Genomic DNA, 21,483 nt, shown 5'->3' on the forward strand with positions numbered 1-21,483 from the left:
TTCTAAAAGATCCAAGTAATTTATATAATAAAAAGTACACTGAGGAAAGCCTTAAGTTTAATTAATTTAATGATTGTCAGAAAATAAAGATTTTTAATGTATCTTTTGAACTCAATAGAATGTTCCAGAAACCTTCCTTCAACTTATCTATAAATATGAAACCTTTTTAATTAATAGTTATCGCCATACTAATATGGCATTCTTAAAAATAAGAATAAAGCTGTCGCTGATTAGCTCCATGAAGCCATCGCTTCAAGCTAGCTACTTGACACACAAACTGCGTCCGTTATTAAACCTTCGAACAGGGGAGGTCAACCTGCTAGTCCGACAGCTACAGACATGTTTCAGGGTTGTTGCCCCTTATCAATGCAGCGTAGTCAGACCTGCAGGTGACGCTTTTAATTACTTTTCATTTAAAAATATTTAAATTCATAGATCACTTATAAACTTCCTAGAAAATGTTTGTAGGTTTATTTTTTACAAAATATATCATTTTTTTGTAAATATATTTACAAAATATATTATTTGAACCTTGATGGTTCAAAGAATATAAGGCGTAAGACGTAGTGAAATGGAGTGGTAACAAGAAGTTTTGGAGCAGTCTTGTTGAATGTGCGCATTGTGGAGCAGGATGTAAATAAATGGGAAGGTTTTTTTTTCTATGGGAATACTGCTTACGGTGTCATTTGGTTGAATAAATAGCACACAAAAAGATTCTATTACCGTTAACACGGGATCAAAAATTCTGATTACTATTTGCTATTGGTAGCGCTTGTAGGATGTGAGATGCAGTTAATGAAAGTATGTAAACATGTGGTGGATAACCTTGATTACGCAGCATCTGGATAATCGGCTTGATAAAGATATGGTTAAGGGCTTTTGTTAAGGGCTCTAAGTTTGAGTGTTTGTGTGTTGGTAAGGAATAAGAGTGGGTAATGATAGTAACTAATGCAGAATGGCAAAACTTCCAGCTTCTGTTCCAGACAAATTATCAACATTGAAATCACCAACGACGATGATTTGCCAGAAGACTGATTAGTGAAATAACTAACTGATATAGCAGCCTTCTTAAGCGTTTCCCACGGGATCATGCCGCTAGCCTATCTTCACAGTAAACTAGGTTTCCTATTTCTTTATTGCCCACAAGGGGCTAAACATAGAGGGGACAAACAAGGACAGACAAAGGGATTAAGTCGATTAGATCGACCCCAGTGCGTAACTGGTACTTTATTTATCGACTCCGAAAGAAAAGCAAAGTCGACCATAGCGGAATTTGAACTCAGAACGTATCGGCAGACAAAATATCTATTTCTTTACTACCCACAAGGGGCTAAACACAGAGGGGACAAACAAGGACAGACAAACGGATTAAGTCGATTATATCGACCCCAGTGCGTAACTAGTTCTTAATTTATCGACCCCGAAAGGATGAAAGGCAAAGTCGACCTCGGCGGAATTTGAACTTAGAACGTAACGGCAGACGAAATACCGCTAAGCATTTCGCCCGGCGTGCTAACGATTCTGCCAGCTCGCCGCCTCGCAATAAGCTAGGTTTCCACTGGGGTGTTACCCACGAGGTCATGCATCTAGGTTTACTCAGTCCTATCTACCAGTGGGCTAGGTTTCCGGTGGGAAACTTTTCAAGAAAAGTACAGTGGGAAACGGTGCGTCACGAGATCGTATTATCCCCAGAATAACAGCTTAGTCCGGATATTTGCAACGATGTGATTTCTGTCTAGAATATTCGAAGGATAGGTGGCGGAATTGAGACTCGTGGTGTGGATACACACACACACACACACACACACACACACATACACACAAACACACACACACACACACACACACACACACACACACCACACACACACACACATCGAATAACACATTTCAACCTGATAAAAGGCAAACTAGAAAAGAGTTCTTTGTTACTTGAATACCACATTCCTAACTCTAATTTTATTTAAGGTATGCTCACAGAATTTCATTTTTTCTTTAAACGGAATATTAACGTTCTTAACTTAAAGGAATAGTTCTTCATTTAAACCAGCAGTTTGATAGTTAACGTGTTTAAAACCTAATGAGTCGGATTAATTTCAGGTTCTGTAAATACTGACACGGGCCTGTGACCTGTACTTGACTTCAGTGATCTAACTGTCACTATTGTTGTCAAGGGATTAGCGTAAAGTCAAAAAGAGTGCAGACTTTCAGATCTAAACATACCAAACATGACACCTGTTGATTGTATAAATCAAGTTTTCTTTTGTGTGTTGTAATTGTTGTTTGTTGTGGATACACGCGTTTTACAGAGCTCGGCTTAGAAAATATTTTCTTCCAAGATTACTTTAAGGTAATTTGGGTAGAGCGTATTTTAACAACAAAGGTTTTTGGAATATTTGAAGATCCTCACCATTATCCTACGGTAAAAAAGAAGATTCTTTCTAAGATATTTTTTATTGTATACACATATTTTTGCAAACATTCATTTTGCTTGGTTTATTAGTGGTTCAGTATGGTCATCTTTGCAGTAGCGGCGTAAGCTGTTAACCACAAAGACGGTAGCTGTGAATACGACCCCAATTTTTCAAAACACAAAAATATACTTAAAAACAGAAACAAAAATTCGACGATAAACAAAAAATAACAGCCTCACTTACACAAACACTTATTGTTTAAGGGAAAACGCAAACTTAAATGACATCATCAAAAGCACTGAAAAACACAATAACAATTCATCCTTCGCCAGTTTTGCACATCCGATGGAAATACTGCGCATAGGTTAACTTTTTACAAATTTACTTAGAAAAGGTCGAGAAGGAATTTCTTTATAATCGAGGACTAATACAGAATATAGGGAAAGTGTACCACACCACTACAAGCTGGCACCACAGTAGATGGTGGAAAGAAATACAAGGATCATGGCAAAAGATACTGGCATGGCTGTTGACCTTTGACTGTGACATCGTATGGACAGGTTGTGAGTTCATGGTTCATATACAACATGCGATCGTATAGAGTCTGTATGAACGTCGAGGCTCTGATGACCCTCGAACATCACAAGGTTATCGCGGTGTTGTACAACAATGAAAAAGCAGAAAGTAAATATGTGCTTGTGCAGGACAGAAGATTTAGTTGCTGTATGTGTGGTAACATCAGCCACCTAAAGACACTCTGTTTAGAAGAGGAAAAGCAAAGGGCTGTTAAATAATCAGGGAGAGTAAAATACAAAAATCTTCCTTATCAATAACAATAATAGCTCTATCTTCTATATTCTCTACTATATTCACAAGGCCTGAAATTTGGAGAAGGGGGACATTCGATTACATTGACCCCGGTTCTCAACTGGTATTTATATCATTTACCTCGGAAGGATGAAAAGCTAAGTCAACCTTGGCGGAATTTGAACTCTGAACGTAAAGACGGACGAGATGCTGCTAAGCATTTTGTCCAGCATGTTACGATTCTGCCAATTCGTCTTATAAGAAGAGGAACCCTTTCTATTATAGGCACAAGGCCTGAAATTTGGAGGGGAGGGGGACATTCGATTACATCGACCCCAGTATTCAACTGGTACTTAATTTATCGACTCCGAAAGGATGAAAGGTAAAGTCGACCTCGGAGGAATTTGAACTCAGAACGTAAGGACAGACGAAATCCCAATTCAAATAGACCAGGTTCTTGAGCACAACAAACCGGATCTAGTGGTGTTGGATAAAGTAAACCACATGTGCTCCATAATTGATGTGACATGCCCATTTGACCCACGGACAGTTAAGAAGGTTGACGTATGCAGTCCTCTGGAAGATGAGAAAGGTGAAGATAGTGGTGGTTATTGTTGGGATCTTGAGGGCAGTATCAAAAGATATTGAGAAAAAAACATAAAGTAAATAAGAATAGTGTGTCCGGTAGAGTTTGCCTCCTTGGAACGCCTCCTTGGCACGCTCAGAATCATTAGGAAAGTATTAGATAGTTGAAGAGAACGACTAGCATGGTACCGTAAACTACAGGTAACAAGCCCACTACTCATGCAAAAATTCAAGAGTTCCAAAAGAAGACGAAGAAGAAGAAGACGAAGAAGAAGAAGAAGAAGAAGAAGAAGAAGAAGAAGAAGAAGAAGAAGAAGAAGAAGAAGAAGAAGAAGAAGAATCAGCATTGCTTGGAACTGCTAGAATTATTCTCAGGGTTCTTGAAGCATGACCAGTAAACAAGTGTCACCTTAGTCTGCTGGCTGTGGACAGCTGACACTTTCCATCATACCAAGTAAAATAAAGCTGTGAATTTTAGTCACATAATAATAGACTCCCCTTTCGAAGATGACGTATGTGTTCAACTTTTGCCGAATGACCTACACAAATAATTTGTATAAAGTGATCAGATGTTCGTGCCGCACATTAGCTCACTCTCTCCATCAAATCGACGTTATCTGAAGAGGTGCACTCTGTGTCACGCGTCAGGTGCCGAAGTGAATGCAGAGCCACGTCAGATGAAGTGTTTTGCTCCGGAACACAACGCACCAGACGGTCTGGGAATTGAAACCACGATCTCGCTATCGTGAATGCAACACCTGACCACTAGGCCATGCGTCCTCGTAACAATAATAATGATGATGATGATGATGATATCAAATTTTGGCACAAAGCCAGTAATTTCGGGGAAGGGGTAAGTTAATTACGTCGACCCCAGTGCGTAACTGGTACTTATTTTGTCGGCCTCGATGGAATTTGAACTCGGAACGAAGCGATGGACGAAATACCTATTTCTATTTCTTTACTACCCACAAGGGGCTAAACACAGGGGGGACAAACAAGGACAGACAAATGGATTAAGTCGATTATATCGACCCCAGTGCGTAACTGGTACTTATTTAATCGACCCTGAAAGGATGAAAGGCAAAGTCGACCTCGGCGGAATTTGAACTCAGAACGTATTGACAGACGAAATACCTATTTCTTTACTACCCACAAGGGGCTAAACACAGAGAGGGCAAACAAGGACAGACAAACGGATTAAGTCGATTATATCGACCCCAGTGCGTAACTGGTACTTAATTTATCGACCCCGAAAGGATGAAAGGCAAAGTCGACCTCGGCGGAATTTGAACTCAGAACGTAGCGACAGACGAAATACCTATTTCTTTACTACCCACAAGGGGCTAAACACAGAGAGGGCAAACAATGACAGACAAACGGATTAAGTCGATTATATCGACCCCAGTGCGTAACTGGTACTTATTTAATCGACTCCAAAAAGATGAAAGGCATGTCGACCTCGGCAGAATTTGAACTCAGAACGTAGCGCCGAACGAAATACCGCTAAACATTTTACCCGGCGTGCTGATAATAATAATAATAATCCTTTCTACTATAGGAAAAAGGCCTGAAATTTTCGAGGAGGGAAAGGTCAATTACATCGACCCCAGTGTTTCACTGGTACTTAATTAATCTACCGCGAAAGGATGAAAGACAAAATCTACCTCGCTAATAATAATAATAATAATAATAATAATAATAATAATAATATAATAATAATAATAATGCAGTACCAGGCAGTGGCTCTCATGGCTTCTGATCTTAACTGATTGGATATGTCATCAGGTACATTGTTTTGTCTTGGTATAAAAGATGGGCTACAGCAAATATTCTGCTCAATACCACAGATTTGCTTGTCAGTTGTTTGACCTTAACCAGTTGAGCATGTCCCTTAGTGGCTGCTGAAATGTGCATCTCTGATCACGAGCAGAAGTAGTGGGGGAGCATCATAGCCATGTGTTGAGAGGGATTCTTTGGGGTTTGAATAATTCACCTCTGGAAACATGGGTGGTTCTTTCAACATCCTTAAACAACCCTTATTCAGGGACCTTTTGAGCGGGATGGGCTACTCACCTGAAGAAAATTCTAACTGGGCCCCACCTGCAAGGTCATGTGCTGTTTATCTTGATATGAGATCACCATGTCGCGCACATATGGTTGTGATGCATGTGCCTGGTGTACCCTTATCAGACGGGTAGTCATGATGGGTATATTGGGCTTCGTATATTTTACCCCAGTGTCACTTTGATGGCATGCACTGCTCTCTCACTCAATAATAATAATAATGGTTTCAAATTTTGCCACAAGGACAGCCATTTTGGAGGAGGGAATGAGTCGATTACATCAACCCCAGTGATCAACTAGTACTTATTTTATCAACCCCGAATGGATGAAAGGCAAAGTAGACCACGGTGCAATTTGAACTCAGCTAACCTTAACCTAACCCTAAGCATTTCGTCTAGCTACTTGAAATCCTCTGAGCAACGACGCTTGTCTACTCGTAGAACCTGTGTTTCATTTTTTATGCTAATTTTTTTTACCTATCTCAACCTGTAAGTTTTTGCCCCACACTACGTTTATTGCTTTGAGTGGCAAAAATACTGCTCTCCGGGAGGTTTCCTGCTGGTTATTTAATGCTATTTACAAATTTGTATTCCAATTTGTATAATTTTTCTAAGTTACGTCCAATTTTCCTTATTTTCTTTATTCGTCTAATAGCACTCACTGCCTCAGTATGTTCAGGAAGAAGTTTTCTACAAACATTTTTCAGATGAGTTGCATTACGATTATATAGGAATTTAAGGTAAAAAAATAGTGGGGTGCGAATATTTCATGCATCATAACTTTGTTTCCTTATACGTTTTAATGATGTAATTTCAGTTTTGTTAAAAGAAATAATGATGACGATGTCTGGCTGGTTATCATAATCACATAGGATGGTAAGATTTGGTCCCTCAGTTACTGACTGTGGATGTTGTTGTTGATGTTGTTATTGCTGCTGCTGGAGTTGTTACATGTTATATTATTTTGCGGGGATGTTTTCTTGACGTTAGATAGCAACAAGTCACCTTGAATCTCAAGAATCTTCCTTGAGTTTCTTGTAAAATATAGGACTGTACTTTTATGCAGGTTGACAATGCGTGACTAAATTCCGATATTCTACAGCCTCCGAGTATTAACTGACTAAAGGATTATCTTGTGCTATGTAGGAGGAAGATTAGTTATTGGTGAGAATAATAGGTTAATATTTCAGTTTCTATACACCCAATATCTGCAAAAAGTTCAGAATATCTATTTATTAATATTCATTTGGAAAATGTGATTTCATAACATTCTGTAGAACAACGTTGGCATGTCTTTTTCTGTCTCATTTATAGTTGCGACGGTGTATATTTTGTATGATTTTTCTGAGATTTAGTTTTCATTGGCTTGGCAATGCGACCGCTTGTGAAAAATTGTAGGCAGTTGATTAGGATATTTTTATGTTATTCAAATATTTTATAGTAGGGCGTTTTAAAATGTCCTAACGATGAGAAATTTGACTTATTTATTGTAAGGGGAATTATACTATTCTGTTTTTCTTTACCTGTGATTTAACTGGAAAGTTAGTGCATTTTGATAGTATTTTATTTCTTCAGTAAAACCACTTCTTCCTTATTATAGTATTCCGTATTTTCCATTTCTTTCTTTTCAAAAAAATTTCGAAGTTCTTCGGGTTGTAATTGAGCAAGTTGTTAATAATGTTTGTAATTATAATTTTTTTGTAGAAACATCGTATCGACTTAAGTAAGTTAGTGGTATCCCCTAAGAAATTACTTACTTTTAGCGTGACTCCTCTGTAATTCTAAATCTTAGCATTTTGCGTTTGTGCCTAATACATGTTTCAAGTAGCATAATACATATATCGTTTGTTTTTCTATGTTACTAGATGTATTTATTTTATTTCTGTGAATCTGAATTTGTGTTTTCATTGTTCTGCAACTTGGTCTACAAACGTATTCGCGCATTCATTATTGACGAAGGTTTGCTTAATTTAGATAGATATATAGATAGATAGATAGATAGATAGATAGATAGATAGATAGATAGATAGATAGATAGATAGATAGATAGATAGATAGATAGATAGATAGATAGATAGATAGATAGATAGATAGATAGATAGATAGATGGATGGATGGATGGATGGATGGATGGTTGGATGGATAGACATACAGACAGAGTTTAACACTCATACATACATACATACATACATACATACATACATACATACATACATACATACATGATTGTATGTGTGTGAGCATGATTATGTCTTCATTTGTGCTTTAGCGATCCCGCCTAAGTCCATGTTGGAGCGCCGTTTCAGCATTTGTACCGCCTTTGTGATTATACAAAGATTCGATGTTTTTCTGTGACCTTTTATAGATGTCTCATCTGATTGTTTTAAAAGAAATGTAACTTGATACTATTAAAATTTTCAAAGGAACTTTGGTTATACAACTGCCTCTCAGAGGACCTTTAAATGCCAAACAATTACAGTATACGTTGCTGGTATAAAAGTTTGAAAAACTAAATTTAAGAATTTGACAGTACCACCCACTCTTTTATTCCTCTTTTTCATATACCCAAAGACCGAAGTAAGATTGATGAGGCAGCCAGAGACAGCCATAAACTGAAGGTTTAATTTACCTGTTGAAATTTATCCATAGAGTGCTTAGCATGCATAGCTAATGAGACCGTTGACCATGGACTAAACAGTGAAAGAGAACACATTTGTTGGATAGTCAGAGCTATCCAGATTTTTAATGGAGTTCTCTTGCTCTTGCTTTTGGAAATTTTCGATACAAATAGTTATTTATATGGAGTTCTCTTCCTCTTGCTTTTGGAAATTTTCGATACAAATAGTTATTTATATATTTTTATATTGTTTTCCATGTTTGTTTTCAGCTGAAGATAGACACTTAGCTCTTCAGTCAAACACTCATCAACTTTTTCAAACTCCAATTGGAAAGGAAGATGAGGGCAAAGAAGGAGATCTTCTCCTCCAGGATAGTGTTTTATTTACAATGATGACAATAGTAGGATTGGTAGGAGTATATGTGCCTGCTCTCAGCATGCTCCAGAAGATCAGAGTGACATTTATGCAAAAGTATTTGTCTTTAGTGGTCAGGGTGATCCTGGATCTGTGGTATTCCTTCACTGGCCCTAGTTGGACGTCTTCTTGTATAAAAATCACCGTATTATCATAACTTATTGGTATTCTATTCATACCTCATCACATTCCATTTTTTTCTTCCTCTCCATTCTATTTTTGTGGCACTTTATCTCAGTAACGTTCCTTTTATTCGATACCCGTGTGACAAACAATAGAGAAATTTCACACTATACTGCTTCATTCTTTATCGTCTTCTATCTTTTTAATTAACCCATGTAATTAATACAGGAAGCGTTATTATTGTTGTTATTTTTTATTATCATTATATTATTATTATTGTTTTTTGTTATTGTTAATATTATTATTATCATTATTATTATTATTATTACTATTGTTAATCAACAGAACGCTGTGGAGAGATATTAAACACCGCATATATCATCGGTGGTCAACCTAGCATGCCAGGACGATGGCCTTGGCAAGTGTCGTTACAAATAATATCAGCTGGTCAACCGTGGCACAGATGTGGAGGAGTTCTAGTTCATCCACTGTGGATAATCACTGCTGCTCATTGTGTGGAAGGGTAAGCAAATATTACGATTTATTTTCCGAGGTTTGAGATTGGGCGTGTTTTATTTTTGAAATTTCAAAAACAAAATTCTGTTCAATCTACTTCTATCTACAGAGACGTTTGCTTAAACTTTTATGTGACAAATTTCATGCTCGATGTCTTCAAGAAGGTCCAAGATTACAACAAAATTGTTGCCCCTGATTTGGTGATATTTATGCAGTCTGTAATAAATCACACCTCCTCCAAACATGTATGCAGCAAAGACTTGGATAAGTGTTGCTATACATTTCTAGTAATTACATGGATCCCAGAAATCGCAACACCAATTCTTTTAGTGTCAAGGAAACAAGAATAAAATATGTTGGTATACTGATAAAAGTTTCGATAGTGGTGGTAAATAACGATAAAAACGTCGCCCTTTCCAAGCCTAGCCAAGCTCATGGGCCTGGTTTCCCGGTTTCTGTGGCGTATATATCCCTCACCCCCAGCTGAACGGGACGCCAGTCCATCGCAGCGTTACTCAAGAAACAGGAAGAGAGAGTGAGAGAAATTTGTGGCGAAAGAGTACAACAGGGGTCGCCACCACCCCCTGCCGTAGCCTCGTGGAGCTTTTAGGTGTTTTCGCTCAATAAACACATACAACGCCCGGTCTGGGAATCGAAACCGCGATCCTCCGACTGCGAGTTCGCTGCCCTAACCACTGGGCCATTGCGCCTCCACTGTGTTGTTAAATACAAAGAAAATATAAAAAAAAAGACCTTGACAAATTATTTTAAGAATGTTTATTATGAAAACGCTCATTATCGAAATGTTTATTATTGAAACGTTTATTAACAAACAATATTAGGGAGGAAGAGGTGACAGATACAATACAGCACAAGATCCTTTACTGAATACTTTCATTAAAGTATATTTCTTTCAATCTTTTACTGGCTCCAGTTACTGGATTGTGGTTATATTGGAACACATCTGTCTAATTAAAGTCCTATCGATTACTATGATCACAATACTTATATTACTGATTGGTATCTATTTCATTGACATCTACAGGATGAAAAGCAAAGTGAAAGTAGGAGGGATTTGAACTCAGAGCATAAAAGGATGCAACCAAATGCCGTAGGTTATTGTGTCTGATGCCCAACTGATTCAGCCATCCATCTGACATTGTTCTGAATTTAAATCTCACCAAGTTTGACTGTGTCGATTATCCTTCGGATGCCGATAAAATAAAGTACCAGTAATATTCTAGTTCTCCCTTCCACCTTCTTTTGGTGCCAAGAATAAAATAATATATAAATCAATATGGTTTCAAAAATAAAATGATCGCCGCGGTATTGAGTAGGATACGAATTTGCAAGTCATGAAGCCATCTCTTTCATTTGGTTGTCATTTTTCTTTAATTCCAAGGTTGCCAGCTGGTAGAGTTGTTATTGCACTGGACAAAATGCTTAGCAGTATTTCTTCCGACTTTACGTTCTGAATTCAAATGTCGTTGAGGTCGACTTTGCCATGTATCCTTTCGAGATCGATAAAATAAGTACCAGTGGAGCATTTGGGTCAATGTAATCGACTAATCCCTCCCTACAAAATCTCAGGCCTTGTACCTCTAATAGAAAACATTATACCTCAATTTTCGAACTGAAAAGTAAAAAGTAAAACAGTAAATAAATGCAAAAGTTGACGCTTGAATGTTTTATCTCTGAAATTAAGAGCTTTGATTCATCAACAGAAACTCTTTTCGATCAAACTTGCATTCCTATGAAACTCTACTTACTTATGTAGTCATACTAATTATCAGACATCGACATCTCGATCAAAATGCATCCCTTCCTTTACATATTACTCAGGCGTTTCACATTGTCATCATATTATAAAAGAATCTCTGACGTTTATAAGAGGTTCAATTAACTTTCTCTTCTTACCAGAGACAATGATAGAAGATAAATGTAAATAGACGAATCAAATTTTATATGAACTTAAAACGTGCTATGAAAATGCAAATATACCAGTTGTTTAGTATTGTTCTGTATGGTGTTTGGGAATGTCACCGAGGATCATGAGTAAAAATTCATGCAAGATTCCAGTCTTCAGAGATGCATACAAATTACTCCAATTAAGTGTATGTACTTTAGGTGAACGACTAGTGATCGTTATTTAAGTCAGCAGTACTATTTACTTCCGCTATTCATACAAACTTGCACACACAGACGCACACACATCATAAATACACATACACACAGAAATGTATCAAACATACACACACGAGCAACCACACAGATTATTTGTTTGTAGTGATCAAATGCCTCTGTACACATAAGTTCACTCCCTACATCAAATCGACATTATCTGTACAGGTGCTCATGTGCCACATGTCAGATGACGAAATGATCGCAGAACAACATGAAATGAAGTACTTTGAATCGAACTCTGAATCGAACCCACGGTCTCGCAATCGTGAGTGCAACACCCTAACCACTAAGCCATGTGCCTTAACACACACACGCGCACACACACACACGTGCATGTGTGTGTGTGCGTGTGTGTGTGTGCGCGCGCGTGTTTGTGTGTGTGTGTGTGTTTTGCCGTGTCGTTTCATGTAGAAATTCTGACCTATCCAGGATTTGCAAGGGCGCTTTTGTGGTCTCCATCATTTTAGGGGTAGACTGGGCTCGGCTCTGCAGCCGGTTCTTGTTCTCCTTCTGGGTATTGATCCTGGGTACCTCGAAGTCAGCGATGGTGTAGTAGTGACAGCTTCTGCACTGAGTTCTAATCAGTGCTATTTATCTCCATGCCTTCAGGTTCATCATGCAGGTTTTTAAGCAGGTCATTATAATGTCATATCGGAGCAGCGGGCAGTCTTGGTACCTAGCACAGAGCAAAGCTAATCATAGAGGGTGGCTTTAGGTGAGAGTCTTCTATTCGAACCACATGGCCAAACCACCTCAGATGCACTTTGGTAAAGAAATTCTCTGTACCTAGAATGTCACATTTTGCAAAAATCTCTGTGTCGGGGACTTTGTCCTACCAATTGACGCAGCAAATTGGACGAAGATAGAGAAAATGGAAAGAGTCAAGCCATTTAATGTGGCGCATGTAGAATGTTCCTGTCTCAAAGCCATATAGAAGAGAATTAAACACTACTTCCTCACACACTTTTATTTTTGTGGCCAAATAGATTCCATGATCTCTCCACAGTCTGTACAGGAGTCGACTGAAAGCTGAACTTGCCTTGGACAATCGCTAAGTGATCTCTCCATCCTGTTGGATATTGTTTGACAGGATGATTTACAAGTAGCAGAATTTTGGCACAGAAATTTGTCTACGTAGCAATAGGATCCGGTTTGGGGTGAACAGGTGCTGGATTGTGCGAGACCTCAGTCTCCCTCAAGCTGCTTGTTGGCCCGAAGAATTTGGTACCATCAGAGAGTGTGTGTTTTAATAACGGTGGTAGAAAAGATTTAAATAGATTTCGCATCCCTTGAAATGAATAAATATGTGCATTTAGCGAATGGTGAGGAAAACAAACGCCTTCTTTCACGCATGCTAATATTGCTGTCTTTTGCTATATATTTCTCCTTAAATAAGAAACGTAGCTGATAATAGCGAGCGAAATGACTACGTGAACTCAGTTAAATGTTTTATAGTGAAATTCAGACTGACAAATGAAACACAGAAAGAAATTGTATCCGATTAAATTTCAAGATTGAGGAATACTGAAGTAAGATACAAAATAAGTAGAATCCATCTGTGTTGGGTGGGTGTGAGTAAATAGTTTAACGTTATTTACCTAACTGTCAACAATTGAAAAGGCAAAGTTCAAGCCTGCTGCTGCTGTTTATAACTTCTGAAATTTCTTTTTCAAACCAACAACAAGAACTGAACTCATCATTAGAAACTCAAGTCTACATGTACAGTGAGTGGGTTAGTCGACAAATGACTTTGCTACAAACTCCTCCTTAGTGGAGTCGATAGTAAAATACAACCCGACGAGATACAGCCATGTTTTTTTTCAGTTTTCTATCCGTTTATCGTTTGTCTATATTCTCTCCCTATAACTTGGTCTAATAATTATCCTTCTGTGTTTCTAATGCTTCACAGCCTTAATACTTGAAAAACGTATGTTGTAATAGTAGTCTCCGAGTGGCTTCCCCACCCCCTTAATTGACAGGTGAAATAGCACCATGTTTTATTGTGTTGATGTTGATGTTATCTCCGTTCTTGTTCAGAGAGCATCAGGTGATGAGATCATTCCAATATGCCAACGGCATCTAGTAATGTTTCAGAAAGAAAACCGGATAAACTGTATTTATTTTTCATAATTCATTTTAAATATTTTATTTGTTATCTGCTCCCCTCATGAGCATTTAGTCAGTTGTAGAAATAAGTTTGCCTTTGTCTTGGAAACATGATTTTGTAGTTAACAAGCACGCTCTACAGCTCTGCTTTCAGTCATACACTCACCTTAAGACGTGGAGGTACACAGCTATTATTGACTAATATTAATGTAGTTATATGTACAATATGAGAAGCACTCAGCAATTACCAGCTTATATTATGCACAGAAACAATTGTAGTGATTTGGATTAAAACCTGTTCACTTCAGCGTCTCGTACTAAAATTCTTTTGTATGAATTCTGAGGATATTAACGGATTTCCACATGTATATCCAGTAAAAGTAGAATTCCTGATGTATGAAAGCGTATGGTAGCCGATATCCATAGAGGAGCTTTGGAAAGCACGCTATAAAGTTATTACTCAGATTATATTAAATTATATATATATATATATATATATATATTATATATATATATATATATATATATATATATATATATATATAAATAGAGAGAGAGAGAGGAGGATAAAGAGAGAGGGATATGTGTATAAGTATATATACACATGCGTGTGTGTGTGTGTGTGTCTTTGTGTTCGTGCTTGTTCCTCACCACTGCTTGACAATAGGTGGTGGTTTGTTTACGTCCCCGTAAGTTAACGATTCTTCGAAAAGAGACTGATAGAATAAGTACCAGATTTTAAAAAGTAAATAATGGGATCAATTCGTTCAACTAAAACCTTTCAAGGATGCACCGTTCAATAACTGAAACAAGCAAAGGATCAATGATATGATAAACTGCTTGTTAACCAGAATCACACCAACGACAATAACAATAACAACGGCAATTATATATCGGAATATAACGATATCAACTGGCAGCGATGAGCTATATATGAAACACTAAAACTACGTGCTTAAGTTTAGGTAATGGTTAGGTCCAATAACTAAGTGATAATGAGTCAAATATTCGTTTATAACAAATTAGTGCTAAGGTAAATAGACACCCGTTTAAAGAGAGTATCCAGAACTAAAGTTTTATGGCTTGATATTACATGTATATACATTAAAATGGTTGGGGAGGGTGTTGAAATAGTGTTAGTAAAAGTAAAGGGGCAGTAATTACTCTTTTACTTGTTTCAGTCATTTGACTGTAGCCATGCTGGAGCATCGCCTTTAGTCGAGCAAATCGACCCCAGGACTTATTCTTTGTAAGCCTAGTACTTATTCTATCGGTCTCTTTTGAGTACGGAAACGTAAACACACCAGCATCGGTTGTCAAACGATGTGGGGGGGGGCAAACACAGACACATAAACACACACACACACACTCACACACATATATATACATATATACGACGGGCTTCTTTCAGTTTCCGTCTACCAAAATCACTCACAAGGCTTTGGTTGGCCCGAGGCTATAGTTGAAAACATTTTCCCAAAGTGCCACACAGTGAGACTGAACCCGGAACCATGTGGTTGGTAAGCAAGCAACTTACCAAACAGCCACTCCTACGCCTATTGAAAACTTTTTGCTAAAGGTTGGGTTAATAACTATGCAGTAATGCGTCAAATATTCCCTTATAGCACGTTGGTGCTTTGGTACGTAGTCATTCGCATCAAACTAGTACCGGAACAAATTACTCTAGTTTGATATTACGTGTAGGTTCATGTGCGATTTACGGTCGTAAAAAAGTGACAGTAAATTCTCCTAAATAAAATTAAGGTAAATTGCGATAGAAACCGGAAATGACGATAATAACATGAAATTTCATGGAAAGAACAAAAAGAACTCCATCATTATGCTATTTACAGAATACATTTTAGTGATGTGTTAAGTATTTCAGAAATAGCAGTTGAGGTACACTGTTCCAACATACTATACCCAGTAACGAATACTACTGAACAGGCAATTTATTGCCTCGCATGTCGATGCATAATAGCCAGCACAGTTATATATGAGCAATGCAATAATCCTGCACGATTAATAAACTGTAGAGAGAGAATTGACAGGAATCGGTGGCGTTGTTCCTGGTGATTCACTCGGATTATACGAGCCAATTCCTTTCTTGAAAAAATATCCTTTTGACTCTGTCAAGAGTAATTCAACTAATGTACATGTGGGTAAGAGACTTTCCGCAGAACGAAATTATGAACGTTTTTGGATTTGGTTTGCAAGATTCTTTATATGAGTTCGTGTGTTGAAGCATATTCTGTTGTGTCTGGGGAGAGTCATTCTCTTTTAGTACTTTATTATTTAACACACTCACCGGTAAAATTTCCACTTATTTCGTCTTTTTATTTTCCTAAAATTTTCGTTGCGTCTTGCAACCTTCTCAATAGTCTTGACTCAAGACTATTGAAAAGGTAGCAAGACGCAACGAAAATTTTAGGAAAATCAAAAGACGAAATAAGTGGAAATTTTACCGGTGAGTGTGTTAAATAATAAGGTACTAAAAGAGATTGACTCTCCCCAGACACAACAGAAATTATGCACGTTCTATAAATTGGTTATGTCACATACATTGTTTACAGAAAATTATAGGATGTCACTGTCGTTACTTCCGGTTATTATTGCAATTTTTAATTTCATTATTTTTAGGACAATTTACTTACGCGTTTTGTATGTACGTTTAAAAGAGAGGAGTTGACTCGTAGTAAGATGGACGTTGAAAATGTATTATTAATAGAAAAAGGGTGGTAGTTGAAAAAGTGTGAGGATCCCCGATGTAGAGGCTGCCTCATTGTTAACGAGGGGAGCAGCGGCAGCGGCAGCTATCGCCGTGATTTAGTAGCAGCAGCAGCAGTAGTAGTAGTAGTAGTAGTAGTAGTAGTAGTTGAGGTAACTTGGAGTTGTAGCTGCTACTGCTAGTTTTAGTAACCAATACGAAATTCATAGACACCAGAAATCTGTCTTTTTCTATTTCTAGCTATTTAATCTTGGTCTTTTAATCTTCTACAGCATCGAAATTTCTTTCATTTGGTCCGTTCACAATACTATGCCGTTTTAAATATAATCTCTGCTTATGATAACGCAAAAGAGGAGGAGCAGGAGTAGGGGGAGCAGGAGGAGGAGGAGGAGGAGCTTTACTTCAGCTTTAACCAACCGTCATTCACGAGCTTTTTGAGTGAGATAGGCTACTGGACCTGAAGAAAATTCTAACTGGGCCCCATCTGCAAAGCCATGCGCTGTTTATCTTGATATGAAGTCACCATCCTGCGCACTTTTGTGATGCATGTGCCTGCTGTACTCTAATCAGATGGATTGTCATGATATGTATATTGGGCTGCGTATATTTGTATCCCAGCGTTACTTTGTTGGCATGCACTGCTCTCTCACTCAATAATAATAGTAATAATAATAATAATAATAATAATAATAATAATAACAAAGGCTTCAAATTTTTCCACAAGGGCAGCTATTTTGGGAGAGAGGATGAGTTCATTACATTGATCCCAATGTATCACTGGTACTTAATTCATCGACCCTGAAATGATGAAAGGCAAAGTCAACCTCGGCGGAATTTGAACTCAGAACGTAGCGACGGACAAAATACCTATTTCTTTACTACCCACAAGGAGGACAAACAAGGACAGACAAACGGATTAAGTCGATTACATCGATCCCAGTGCATAACTGGTACTTAATTTATCGACCCCGAAAGGATGAAAGGCAAAGTCGACCTCGGCGGAATTTGAACTCAGAACGTAACGGTAGACGAAATACAGTTCAGCATTTCGCTCGGCGTGATAATGTTTCTACCATTTCGCCGCCTTAATGATAATTATTATTATTATTATTATTATTATTATCATCATCATCATCATTATTATTATTATTATTATTATTATTATTATTATTATTATTATTTAAGGCGGCGAGCTGGCAGAATCGTTAGCGCGCTGGATGAAATGCTAAGCGGTATTTCGTTCGTCACTACGTTCTGAGTTCAAAATCCGCTGCGGTCGACTTTGCCTTTTATCCATTCGGGTCGATAAAATAAGTATCAGTTGAACACTGGGGTCGATGTAATCGACTCATCCCTTCCCCCAAGATTGCTGCCCTTGTGGCAAAATTTGAAACCATTAGTAGTGGTAGTAGTAGTATATAGCTATTACATACTATTATCGGGACAATAAATCTCAAAATTTTTCTAAATTTCTGAGTTTCCTCTCTTTATTACTAGCATCGCACACTTATCAATTCCAAACTTCATACCAATGTCGTCACTTGCAACAAATGAATCTAGTTCTTCCTCACATTTGGCAAATAATTCCAGGCCGTCCATAAACAGGGGATAGTTTATTTCTTCACCACTGCTAAATTTGTTGCATAATTTAGTCTCTCTCAAGGTCAATCTTAGAAGGATGAGACCAACCACGAGAATATTCCTCTACTTATGCTGACTTCAGTCAACTCATCTTGACTAGATGTTAGAACAGTTTTCCGTTTTAGCATACTGTTTTGTAAGAACTGAATCACATTCTCTTTCGTCCCAAATATAGTGAGACATTCTTGGGTCCATGAGTGTACGAGGGGCGTTCAATAAGTAATGCCCCTGACCCACTTCCCATAGCAGTAGAGCAACGACACTTGGCACAGTTATTAGTCTTTTTCTACCTAGAAACCACCCAGAGTTACGCATTTCTCCCATTGTTTGATGCAGCTCTGGAGACCGTTTTTGTAGAAGACCCCAGCTTGGTCCTCCAACCACGACGTGACTTCAGAAATCAAGGCAGCATCATCTGGGAAACGCTTTCCTTTCAAAAACAACTTCATGGCTGGGAAGAGGTGAAAATCCGAGGGTGCAAGGTCAAGAGAGTTGGGGCATGGGGGAGGAGTTCATAGCCGCACGCCTGTGCTTCTGATCTGGCGACCATCGAGTTGTGGACCGGAGCGTTGTCCTGCAGGAGGAAGATGCCTTTGCTGATCTTGCCCCGCCTCTTGATTTTGATAGCTTCTCTTAATTTCATCAAAAGTGAAGCATAATAGGCTCCTGTAATTGTGGTACCCTTTGCCAGGAAATCTGTCATCACTACTCCATCCTGGTCCCAGAAGACTGTGAGCATGACCTTGCTAGCTGAGGGCTGCACCCTTGCCTTCTTTGGAGGAGGTGAGTCACGGTGCTTCCACTGCATTTACTGGGCTTTTGTCTCTGGATCATAGTGATGGACCCAGGTTTCATCCTGTGTAATCAGTCTTTTGAAAAATTTTGACTCATCTTCTTGGCACATCTCCAAATTCGTCCTCGAGCACTCGACGCGTTTTTGCTTCCGGAAAGGTGTGAGCAACCTGGGAATCCATATGGCAGACACCTTTTGCATACGCAAATGGTCATGAATGATTGGTTTCCACAGACCCGGTACTAATCTTGACCTCATGGGCTATTTGGCGAATAGTTATGCGTCGATCTTCCAAAATGGCAGCCTGAACTTGATGGACAGATGCCTCATCAATAGCAGTAGGGGGCGACCAGATCTGGGAGCTGTTTCCACAGAGTTCCGACCGTGTTTGAATTCACAATGCCAGCGTTTTACAAGGTCATATGATGGGGCATCATCACCATAAGTTACTTTCATTTCATCAAAAGTCTCCCGTGGTGTGCGTCCTTTCAAATATAAAAAGCGGATCACTGCCCGACACTCAACAGGCTCCATTTCACACTTGACTCAGTTCAAACACCTGTAAATCAGAAACCACAATTAATTCAGAGCTGTAATTTACCACTTCATCTATGGAGATATGAATAATTGCACATGCAAAATTTCAGCTAGATCAAACAACTGCAAGTGGGTCAGAGGCATTACTTATTGAACGCCCCTCGTAGCACACTACAATATGGTAATCAATCCATGTTGTTGCTAAGTTTTTCTTTCTGCTTTTGACTTCTCGGAAGGCATGTTGATCTATATTTAATAGGTCGTTTGTCCTTCTGGAACCTTTTCTACACCAGTTTTGCTCCTCTGGCAGTAGACCACCCTCCTCGAGATATCTATACATATCCTTTGCAATAACAACTATCAACAACTTCCACATCAGTTGAAGATAAGCTATTTGTCGATAGTTACTTATATTTCCTTCTTTTTGGTCTTTCACTCTCAACACACACTGCCTTTCGTCATCCATTCGGGAACAGCACCTATGTCAGTATAACATTCTGTCGTGAATTGAGGTGAAAATTTTTAGCCAAAATCCCTTGACCAAATCTGGTCCAGGATATATCCAGTTTGACATCCTTTTCAAGACATTTTTCAACTTTTTCTCTTGTGATCTCAACGTTTCTTTGTTTTGGTTAACTACATTATTTGCCCCGAGGTCGATAAATTAAGTACCAGTTAAACACTGGGGTCCCTATGATTGGCTAGCCCTCCTCACCCCAAATTTCGGCTCTGTGACTTTGGTGGAAAGGATTGTTATTACCTCCGCCTTAGCGAAGGCGGAGGTATTGTTTTCAGTCGTGATTGCTTATTTGTTTGTTGTCCGTGGACAAGATATCTCAAGAACTGCTGGATGAATTCGGATGAAACTTTCAGAGATGTTTAGCCTCGTAACTGGCACGAACTGATTAGATTTTGGGATTGATCCGGTACCGGACAAGAATTCTGGATTATTTGTTATATTTACTTTACAAGATTACGATCTTACGTTGACTTTCAAGTCTTTCCCAATTATCTCCCTTTAGGCTGTTTCCAAAGTTTTATTTTCATTTCTTTATTATTAATTTTACTCGCGTCTCTGTCTTAGTAGAAACTAATGGATAAAGACATCAAACTACATAAACAAACGGCAGCAAAACCGTTCAGAAATTAAATAGCATATTTTTATCATATATAATATATTATTCATACATATTAACACTTTACAGTATACTTACATATATACATACATCTATACATCGATCTAATACAACAGGAATATTAAAGGAAGGCCGGAATTTAAATGAAGAGAAAACCAAAAGGTCTCATGCTATTCATTTAAAAATTCCTGAGTAGAACTTATTATTACCTCCGCCTTTGAAAGTATTTTGAATGGTGAATTTGTTAACTTTGGCTTGTATTAGATAAGAATAAACTATTTATGACTGTTACTGAACTTTCTACAGCCACCTTCACATTCTATGACTACCACTGGGATTGATCAGGTACCGGACAAGGATTCTGGATTATTTTTCCGGGTTTTTTACTTAAGTATTGTTAGAATTCTCGTTTGTGAGAGCAGTCGAGTTTATTTCAGATATTCTCATTTTAAAAATCATCTCTGGCTAATTGTTGAGAGGACGTTGGTGCTGCCTTGGCAGATGTTTGCGCTCTCTGAGTGCTCTTGTTGTTGTTGTTGTTGTTGTTGATTACTATTATTGAAGCGGTGAGCTGGGAGAATCGTTAGCACGCCGGGCGAAATGTTTAGGTGTATTTCGTCTGTCTTCACCTTCTGAGTTCAAATTCCGCCGAGGTCGATTTTGTCTTTTATCCTTTCGGAGTCTATAAGTTAAGTACCAGTAAAACACTGGGATCGATGTAATCGTCTTGTCTCCACAAATTTCAGACCTTGTGCCTATAGTAGAAAAGATTATTATTATTATTATTCAGTAGTTTTATTTTTATAGCGTGCTTT

The 21,483-nt window shown here is 38.2% G+C and overlaps 1 protein-coding gene across 1 annotated transcript in view; it reads left to right on the forward strand.

The window, feature by feature from the left end:
- LOC115232392 (serine protease 42) overlaps positions 1-21,483 on the forward strand; it is an 87,583-nt gene that overhangs the window by 38,740 nt on the left and 27,360 nt on the right. Inside the window, exon 2 of the mRNA XM_029802249.2 lies at positions 9,373-9,550. Coding sequence (XP_029658109.2) covers positions 9,373-9,550 — 178 coding nt within the window. The remainder of the gene's footprint in view (positions 1-9,372; positions 9,551-21,483) is intronic.

The sequence above is a fragment of the Octopus sinensis genome, linkage group LG2, assembly GCF_006345805.1.
Source record: "Octopus sinensis linkage group LG2, ASM634580v1, whole genome shotgun sequence".
NCBI classification, from domain to species: domain Eukaryota; kingdom Metazoa; phylum Mollusca; class Cephalopoda; order Octopoda; family Octopodidae; genus Octopus; species Octopus sinensis.